At 41.0% G+C, this 10,117-nt stretch overlaps 1 protein-coding gene and 2 long non-coding RNA genes across 3 annotated transcripts in view; 1 reads left to right on the plus strand and 2 right to left on the minus strand.

The window, feature by feature from the left end:
- The window catches only part of LOC106515167 (uncharacterized), a 4,323-nt gene extending 3,127 nt beyond the window's left edge, over nucleotides 1–1,196 (minus strand). Inside the window, exons 1-2 of the mRNA XM_014004828.1 lie at nucleotides 1,162–1,196; nucleotides 144–353 (exon numbers count right to left, since the gene is read on the minus strand). Coding sequence (XP_013860282.1) covers nucleotides 144–352 — 209 coding nt within the window. The 5' untranslated portion in view covers nucleotide 353; nucleotides 1,162–1,196. The remainder of the gene's footprint in view (nucleotides 1–143; nucleotides 354–1,161) is intronic.
- Nucleotides 1,197–3,675: 2,479 nt separating this feature from the next.
- On the plus strand, nucleotides 3,676–4,515 carry LOC106515220 (uncharacterized). The gene is made up of 2 exons (XR_001309972.1): nucleotides 3,676–3,874; nucleotides 4,003–4,515. It is a non-coding gene; the product is annotated as an uncharacterized LOC106515220 (long non-coding RNA).
- Nucleotides 4,516–7,253: 2,738 nt separating this feature from the next.
- Nucleotides 7,254–8,419, minus strand: LOC106515175 (uncharacterized). Its single transcript, XR_001309968.1, has 2 exons — nucleotides 8,262–8,419; nucleotides 7,254–8,104 (listed from the first exon to the last, which is right to left on the minus strand). It is a non-coding gene; the product is annotated as an uncharacterized LOC106515175 (long non-coding RNA).
- Nucleotides 8,420–10,117: the final 1,698 nt, after the last annotated feature.

The following is a 10,117-nucleotide window of genomic DNA, read 5'->3' on the forward strand; positions in this document are numbered from 1 at the left end:
TTTTTTTTGAATGTAATTTTGTTTGTTTTAAATGAAATGAAATGAATAAATAACTAAACTAAACTAAACTAAACTAAATTAAACTAAACTAAATGTTATTGTGGGGGATTGGAAAATAGGAAACAAGCCACGTGTCACCTTACCTGTCAGCTGTTGGCAGTTTGGTGCATTTTTCAAAGATGAGCCCCTTCTTGTCAAACGATGGGATTTGAATGGCTTTCTTTTTGATCAAGGGAGAAGACAGAGACAGAGGAGGAGACAAACAGCCTTTTGGATGTTCATTTGTTCGCCTGGACGATGAAGATGAAGATTCACCTGACATCAACGGCGTCGAACGATGAAAAACGCTCATTCTGCTTCACACAAGCAAGAAGAAAAAAACACGACAAGGGACTAAATTAGAGAGGAAAAACGAGAAGAAATCAGGTTAGTAGAAACACAAAGTTTACTTCCTATAAATCTATAAATAAAGTGGTGCTAAAACAAACACTAATTCAGCTGAAATATCTTTATTTAAAATCATTTTTAGAATGGATGTCCTGATATTATCAAATATTGATTTGGGGTTCTGATCAGGGTATCTTTTATTGATCGGTATCACAGTGAATGACCATACTACACAAAAAAAAGTTTTATTTCTTGTTGACTTTTGAAGCTGTCAGTCATAATACGTCTCCCAACTCATGGCAACCTTAGCTGTGTAAAATAATCTTTTGGAATTCAGGTTTTTGTTAGAAAAATGCAAAATAATGCAAACAGAGGAATAAAACTTGGTATTAGAAAAAACATAATACGACTCAGATCAACATCAGGGATAGAAAATCTATAATCAGGACATCTTTTTTTATTTAATTAAGGTCCAGAACATTGAGAAAACAGCAGTCATTAGTACTAAAGTAGTACTTGGGTTAGTTTTACCTAGCTTTAATTTGGCAAAGATTTAACGTGGAACATGAGGGTAGCTCTTTTCAGATATAATCCCTGCTTAGGTCTTAAAACTAATTATTAAAAAAGGCTGAACTCCTGAAACAAAGTAAATCTAACAAAAGAGCACTACCTAAACAAAACAAAAATACACAAAACTATGCATTCCCATATAAAAACATCTGCACAATAAAAAAAATCCATCTTCTCATGTTCTGGCTGAGGGAAAAGACAAACCTGACTACGGATGCTCTGCTTCTGTCGCCGTCACGCTGAGAGAGTAAACAAGAGTGCAAGGCTAGGAGCAGGGCAGTAGGAAGCGGTGGGCACACACATGCCATTCTCTCCATTCCTTCACACTGAACCTTCACTGTCTCACTCCCACTCTCCTGCTCTGCCTCGCTCGATTCGGGTCACTGGACTCTGGGAAGTGTGAGTCTGGTCATGAAGCAGGAAGCAAAAGCATGAAGGAGAAGCTCTTTGACTGAAGTTTTGGCTGTCATTGCAGCTGACGTCTAGCAGTGATTAGTCTTTGATTGGTACCTACAGTCTAAATCTGAAGACGAGTGTTTGTAAAAACACTCCAGTGTCTTGACTGACCAGGAACATTGGAATTCCCCCAGAAGAGCTGAGGGGGGCTGGGGACAGAGAGGGCTTCTGCTCGAGCTGCTGCGACCAGTCTCCAGATAAAGTAGAAGATAATGCATGGATGGATGGATGGATGGATGGATGGATGGATGGATGGATGGATGGATGGATGGATGGGTGGATGGATAAATGGATGGATGAATGGATGGATGGATGGATGGATGGATGGATGGATGGATGGATGGATGGATGGATGGATGGGTGGATGTTTGAAAAAAATCCATCAAATACGTCCACACCCGCAAAATGAGGGAAATCCGTGTAATTTACTAACAGTCTGTTCTTGACATGTATGGAGGTACATGTGTGGTATGGAGGCAGTGTGGGAGGGTTGATGTCTGAATCCGTTAATAAACAGATTTGAGCTTTAACAATTGTTTATCTTGTATTCTGAACGAGTTGTCGTCAGCATTTATTAAAACTTGCTTCACGCTGCTATCATTGTCCATGAGTTTGTGCTGCCAGCAGGTTACAACCTGCTGCTGCATGCAGCTCCTGTGTTTCCGACCCACCGACACCACATGAACAGGTGAGCTCACAGCTCCTCACCTCCTCAGGACAGATCCATCCAAATCAGGACGGTTGAAAACACGGGTTTTTTTTATTCAAAAAGAAAAAAAAGTAGGTCCTCTGGATGGGTTCTTCTTTAGTGAAATGTTTCGTCTCTCCTCCAAGAGACTTCTTCAGTCTGATGAGTTTCAGGTGAAACTCAGCCTTATAAGCACTGCCTCCACATGGACAAATGGTTAGTCACATGCAAAAGAGGGCTATTGCCTAACAATAGGCTTGATTAGCTCTATTGTTCATAGAGGGTCATGTGCCCCATCACCTGACTTATTGGTTTGGATGCTTCGGCTGTGGTTATTTGGTGTTTTGTTATTTGTATGTAGTGAGTGCAAGCGGAGCTCAACATCCCCTTGTTTTTGTCTCTGCAGCCACTTGTTCAAAAGAATGAGCCAGCACAGACGAGCTACATCATCGGGTCAGGACTCTACAGTTCACACTCATCTACAGGCCAGCGGTCACTCTTTCAGGGATGAAGATGTTCTCATCCTTGATAGAGAGGAACGTTGGTTTGAGAGAGGAGTAAAGGAAGCCATCTTTGTGAAGAAAAACCGTCCACCATTGAACAGAGGTGGAGGCCTTCGTGTCCAGTTGTCCTTCTCCCACAATCACCTCATCATACCTTTGTCACAGTCTGAGGGAAATAGCTGTTTCTCGTCCTTTTTATGAGGCTGAACATTGCCAACACTGTCTGAGGGTTGGATCAGTTTAGATCAAATGAAAATATGTACAAAAGGCAGTCAGTGTTGCATTAAGTGTAGCTCAGGATGGGATTACGAAGATGATGTAAGTGTGTGTGGCCAACAGATGCTCTCTRGCTCCCAGTCCACGAGGTCGGCCCTGATATTCCTCAGGATCTAATGCAGCTCCTCTGCTCAGGCATCACTACTGAATGTGGTTTCACGACCTCTTCCTGCGATTCTCATCAGTCATCTCATCCTGGTTATTATTCTGTAGACGTTACAGAGTGAGATTATATAACCATAACTGCAAGTCCAGCACTCACACGAGCTCTGTGCAWTCCATATCATTATAAAATGTGATACCTGAATCTGCTTTTGCTCTGTTTCAGTGTTTCAAACTGCACTTATGATGCTGCAAACTCAATACTTTTCCATTCTCAGACAACTGTTTGTGATGTTTGTTTGTGTACATTTGGAAACAGACACAACAAACTTTAATGGCTGTGCTGTTTCTTAAGTTGCTTTCAAAAGTTGAATATGTCAGAAAAAATAAAGCCAATGTTTCATTAAAGTTTATCCAGTGGTTCATGAGGTATTTTGCTAACACAATGCTTCACACTTCAATACTTTTTAAAGTTTATTTTTCTTGGTTGCATCCATCCTTTTCTGTTATTTGCAATACTATTTTTTAAATGAACCTTACTGTTTATAAATTACACCTTTTTCTGTATTAATGTTCTTTGTTCATCAATATTTAAAAAATACATCTTTGCAGTCGTCCCTTTGTAATAGTAAATGGGCGTGGCCTCGAGCCGAGTTCCACCCGAACGTTTTCCGATCTGTTCCGATCTTCCTGCAGCTGCTGCTTGTGCTCCCTTCCTGTCCGCCCTCCATCTCGACCATGGTGGACATTCTGCTGTTGATGTTTTTCGCCGTCATGGGCCTGGTCTTCCTCTCCTACATCATCTACATGTTGTGATGAAGACGCGTTCGGCTCAGCAGAGGCGCGAGCTGCCGCCGCGCATCATCATCATCMTCATGTATCGTCTTAACTGGTAAAACGGGATACCTATTATCACATGCACGAGCCAAAAGGCGAAGTGCCTATAGTTTGTGTTAATAACGCATCTGTAAACGAGGAAGTCGTTTTTTAACCGACTATCATTGAACGCATCTGTTTCAGAGTGAAGAAGCAGGTCTGGGCCATGATGATGCTCCTCCTGCAGCTCTCAGATGGGACATGATATGAGGAGTCCAAAGAACAAATGGACATCCTCTTCATCACTTTTTTAATCACTTTCATCATTTTCCTCACTCTGATCTGGTCACTAATCTCTAATCTTAATCTCACCCTGGTTCAGTTTGTCAGCTGGAGGCACAAATCCTGTGTTTATACGGGTTAGTCTTTTTTTTATATTACATTTGTTTTAAATCAGTTTGACACAATTACCTAAAAACTGGTGTGCAATTCAATCACAAAAACTTCAGCAACATATTGGTTGTAATCAAAAATATTTCAGCCCAGTTGCTCGGTTTCTGTTTTTGTTCCCTCAGAATGAATAAGGGTCAAAAATCCATCCACACGCCTTTCCGGATGTACTTTTACATGACGTGTTCTGATTTGCTGTATCATGTTTACAGATGCACTAACAGCTCGCTGAAATTATGTGTTGAATAAAAAAAGACTATCGATGAACCAAGTTGCCTTTTTATCAGCTGTGTGGGAGAAATGGGAGAGAGAATCAACAAAACGGGGCCTGCCATGTTGTTTCTTCTCTGGTTCTACATCTACTGCTGTAGGCTACATATCAGTCATATCATGTCTTTGCAGTCTTGTATTCGAAACACTCAGTGCAGTTTCCAGGAGATTAAAATACAAAAAAAGACTGAATGATTGTAAACACAATGACAATGGAAAAAAAAAACAACCACCTTATAAGATAAACAATAAGGAGTATAACTTTGTTGAGAATTGTGTAGATGAAATAAGAGATTTGATTACAACATAAAAAAGAACATGTTCAAAATCTTTGCAATGTTCTCTAAAAGTTGTGTTGTTTTAGGTAGAGTGACGTAAAGATCAGCGTCRTTCAAAAATGGAAGTCTGAATAAWARCAGAAACCCACTTGGATACAGCGGGTAAAATTAGTATTGAACACGTCACCATTTTTCTCAGTAAATATATTACTAGAGGTGCTAATGACATGAAATTTTCACCAGATGTTGGTAACAACCCAAGTGATTCACAAAGAAATCAAACCATAAATGTCCAGAAATGAAGTTATTTGTAATAATGTGGAATGGCACAGGGAAAAAGTATTGAACACATGAAGAAAGGGAGGTGTAAAAAGGCATGGAAAGCCAAGACACCAGCTGAACTCTCTCAGTAATTAGAAAGCAAGCCTGCCCCTTGTCAGTGCAAGTTAATATCAGCTGGTTCAGTCCCAAATGATGGCCAGGTATCACACAAGAAMCATCTGATGATGGGTAAAAGWAAAGAGCTCTCTCAAGACCTTCACAACCTTATTGTTGCAAAGCATAATGATGGCATCGGTTACAGAAGAATGTCTAAACTTCTGAAGGTTCCAGTGAGCACTGTTGGGGCCATAATTCAGAMGTGGAAAGAACATTATTTCACCATAAACCGACCACGACCAGGTGCTCCTCACAAGATTTCTGACAGAGGAGTGAAAAGAATTATCAGAAGAGTTGTCCAAGAGCCAAGGACCACTTGTGGRGAGCTTCAGAAAGACCTGGAATTAGCAGGTACGATTGTTTCAAAGAAAACAATAAGTAATGCACTGAACCACCATGGCCTGTATGCACGCTCACCACGCAAGACTCCACTGCTGAAGAAACAGCATGTTGAAGCTCCTTTAAAGTTTGCTGCACAACATTTARACAAGCCTGTGTAATACTGGGAGAATATAGTCTGGTCAGATGAGACCAACATTGAACTGTTTGGATGCCAGAATACACATCATGTTTGGAGTTCAAATGGCACTGCACATCAGCCCAAAAACACCATACCAACAGTGAAGTTTGGAGGTGGGAACATCATGGTGTGGGGCTGTTTTTCAGCATATGGTACTGGCAAACTTCAAATAATTGAAGGAAGGATGAGTGGAAAAATGTACAGAGACATTCTTGATAAAAATCTGCTTCCATCTACCAGGATGATGAAGATGAAACGTGKCTGGACATTTCAGCAAGACAATGAGCCCAAACACAAAGCCAAGGAAACTCTCAGTTGGTTTCAGAGAAAGAAACTAAAGCTGCTGGAATGGCCCAGCCAATCACCTGACCTGAATCCAACAGAAAATCTATGGAAAGAACTAAAGATCAGAGTTCATAGAAGAGGTCCACGAAACCTTCAAGATTTGAAGACTGTTTGTGGAAGAATGGGCCAAAATCACASCTGAGCAATGCATGCCACTAGTTTCTCCATACAGGAGGCGTCTTGAAGCTGTCATTGACAACAAAGGCTTTTGTACAAAGTATTAGATAAATTTCAGTAAGTCTGTTCAATACTTTTTCCCTGTGCCATTCCACATTATTACAAATAACTTCATTTCTGGACATTTATGGTTTGATTTCTTTGTATGTATGGATCACTTGGGTTGTTACCGACATCTGGTGAAAATTTCATGTCATTAGCACCTCTAGTAATATATTTACTGAGAAAAATGGTGACGTGTTCAATACTTATTTTACCCGCTGTATCTTCTAAAAATCTTTATTCTCATCTGACTCCAATCAGCTCCATGCAGCAGTACACAGCACAGGCCTCACAGTCAAATGCCTTGAGCTCATTTCAGGAAACCAAAACAAAACATGCCAGTCTGTTCCAGGCTGAAGACCCTCTGCACAACTCAAAAACACGAAACACTTCCTAACCTCTATAATAATGAACTGACTTTGTAATGTTTGTCTCTTCCTGGTTACACCCCTGGATGTGTTACCTTTTAAGTCTCTGTTTTAATTATGGCTGCAATGATCATCTGTAAAAAATTACAATAGATATAACATTCAGTGGATCAGTTACAAAATTTCCTTCAATTTCATTAGCAAATTAGGTTGGTACATTTTTTTCATAAACTTTGGCTGGCATTATCTGACAAAACAAAATGCCTAAATGCTTGTTTGGATATAATAGTTTGTTTAAATCACAACAAATTTCCAGTTAATTTCTATAAACTGCCCATGATAAGTTTCCAATTTGGAATATTTCTCAAATTTTCCTGCTTAACTTCCCCTGGGAAACCAGCTCATGCTCTGTATGCTCAATAAACATTAAAACATGCTTTAATATTTCGTACATCATGCTTTATGGAAATGTAAAAACGTAATCATTAAATGTTGAAAACCTGCAGTGATCTTGAGAAGACTTGGTTCAATGTGATTAAAATGTGCAAAAAACAAACTCAAAGAAACTTTGCATTCAAACAGATTGAAAGCTTTTATTTTTGTGTTTACAAAGGAAGCATAAAGTCAGCAAAAGACGGTTATTACACGCAAAGTTTTCTCATAAACAGCTTTTTTTTTCTTGGTCCATCTCAGATTCTCTTGACAGCTGGAACTGATTGCTTGCTTTTATGCGGAGCACGTTATTTTAATGGTGTCGCTCCGGTTTGGCGCGTCTCCGCTAACGATCCTCGTGCGTTTCAACAGCTGCCGTGCCGACATCAGGGAGAGGATTAAAGCCTCTCCTCAGCGGCAGCAGAGTCGCTGCACGTACGTCATTCACTTTACTATAAATAAATGCACGACAGAAGTTGGGATGTGAGGCGATTGTCGCGTTACAAAACGTATGTAAAAGTTGGCACGGGAATAAGATGGCATGAAATGTAGAAACACTGAAAGGCAACATGTCCTCCAATCAAAATGCTCTAAGGATTCTGTTTCTCTGATCCCGGCAGTGAAAGTCCACAGAGAGCAAAGAAAAGTTGGAATGATTATTATCAGATGATGACTTGTGGAAAATGTTGGCCCCCCTCGGTCCCCCTCTGGTCTCGTTAGTGTGAGAGCTGCCTGCACCCCTGTCCGGATGGAGGGGCGCTACTTCCCTCTGGATCATATCAGGACATTTCTATCATCTCTGCAGTCCACGCTGGCCACCAGCGGACGATGCCGGATTGTTTTGCTGCTCCATTTGTGGGCGTCCTGCAGCCCAGGCTCGAGGAAGTAAAGACACGCTCCGAATCCCGCCAGCACCAAAACCGACACCAGCAGGTAGAGGGGCACGAACCAGTCCAGGAACAACCAGGACATGACGGCTGTCAGGGCTGAGAGGTGGGGAGGTGGGAGGGGATAACGGAGAGGGCAAAGAGAGGGTGGAGGAATGAGAGATTTGGAGAAAGGTTGCCACTGTTTGACATCTATCTACGAAACAAATCAGCAAGCGTCAGGCTCCACATGTGAAAACACGAGCGACAGGTTTACCTGCGGACGGGCCGGATCAGTCAGTCCCCGCGCCGTGCGACGATGATGGTGTGCGATGAGCAGCCGGTCATGAGACGCTGCAGCTCACGGCTTCGCGAGAGGCGGCAGAAATCACAGCTGCTCTCTGAGAGGCGGGAGCTCCTCGCCCGCCAGCTCTGACGTTGTGGAGGAGAGGGGCGGGGGGTAGCCATGGCAACACCTCTGCTGATGGCTGGGGAGGATGGAGGGAGTGGGAGGAAAACTTATATAATCATAATCTTTTTTTTTCCAGGTTTTTTGTTTTGGGGTGGAAGAGAAATAGAGAGCGAAACCCTTCAGATGCCTCTGCCTGCTCACCGCCTCGCTGCATAAAATCAGTTCTAATCCGTTTAACACTGGGGCGATCACAGGGTTTCTGTGACACCGTGTCGTTTTAAATTCACTCTGACTGACAGCAGCTGCAGTGTTTGATGATCCTCCCCCTCACATCCTGAGGTTTCTGAGACAATAGCTGCAAAGATGGCCTACATATTGAAAAAGTTGTGAAAAGATATGTGGAGCTTTTTTTCTTTCTTCTTCTTCTTCTTTTTAAAGGCTGCCAAATTTAGCTCCTTCTGCACAAGTGGCACCGGATTACTGAAAAGCAGCTGAGTAACACAAATCAGACGGGGATGAAAAGCTGACACGGTGAGCTGAAACCTACTGAGGGCATAAATGATTGTTAAACCTATTTTATAAACACTCTAACAGTGCAGACCCACTTGAATAACACCTTAGATGCAGCAGTCTGTGGGAATATTTGAATCTGAACATGAGCTTCCTGACATTCTCACCACACTAAATGCACTTTTGGAAGACTATCAGAGTATTTATATTAGTTACTCAAGCAGAAGGCTAGAGGGTTGGAGTTCAAGTATCAACTCAAGCTTTCTACTTAAGTAAAAGTACTGGTTTTAAAACTACTTAAAGCATAAAAGTACGGTAAAGAAAAAAATCAATAAAGGATAAAAGCTTAGAGGCCTATAGCGCACAACCCCACCTCCCCCAAATTGATACAAATGGTCAAATCTTACTCTACAAGTAAAAGTTGCTCAGTCAAAAATCTACTCAAGTTAAAGTACTGAAGTACTTACTTTTCAAAATACTTAAGTATTCAAAAGTACATGCATTTAAAAATACTCAAGTATTCATAAGTATAAATTACATTTTCTAACGTTGGTCCATATTGTTTTCAGAGTGATTTTATAGAACCTTGTAACTACACCACCTGTAAAGACGTCAGCATAAAAATGCAATAAAGTGAGTGGTTAGTTCTTAAATGCAGAAATGTAATTTATCTGCAGTGAACACAGATGACAAACTGATACAAACTATTTTTCAGTCCTAAAATCTCAAACATTGAGCTGAGATATGGCCACGGGTGCTCTAGTTTCTCCGCTTGAGTTTCTTCAACAGTCTCCATTGCTGGGTTCTGTTTGAAATGAAACTGGGAGCTCAGCTCGCTGCCGTTAACGAGGACGATATAATTCCAGATCCACCCCATGTGTGAGCTACGACTGTGATTGGTTCCCCTTGTTAGGAACATAGTAGGGGTGCACCAAAAAATTGTTTTAAATCAGAATCGTGTTTCTCAGTTACAAAGATTCAGAAACAATTTAAAATGTCCCAAAATAGATTTTTAAATATACACTGCTCAAAAAAATAAAGGGAACACTTAACGCACGCTAAATCCAAGTAAATCAAACTTTTGTGAAGCACATTCAACTCTGTACAGAAAAAAGTACTCAATGCGAATATTTAATTGATTAAGATCGGGAGTTAGCGTGCGTTGTTTAAGTGTTCCCTTTATTTTGTTGAGCAGTGTATTTTTAAAAATA

The sequence above is a fragment of the Austrofundulus limnaeus genome, unplaced genomic scaffold, assembly GCF_001266775.1.
Source record: "Austrofundulus limnaeus strain Quisiro unplaced genomic scaffold, Austrofundulus_limnaeus-1.0 Scaffold27, whole genome shotgun sequence".
NCBI classification, from domain to species: domain Eukaryota; kingdom Metazoa; phylum Chordata; class Actinopteri; order Cyprinodontiformes; family Rivulidae; genus Austrofundulus; species Austrofundulus limnaeus.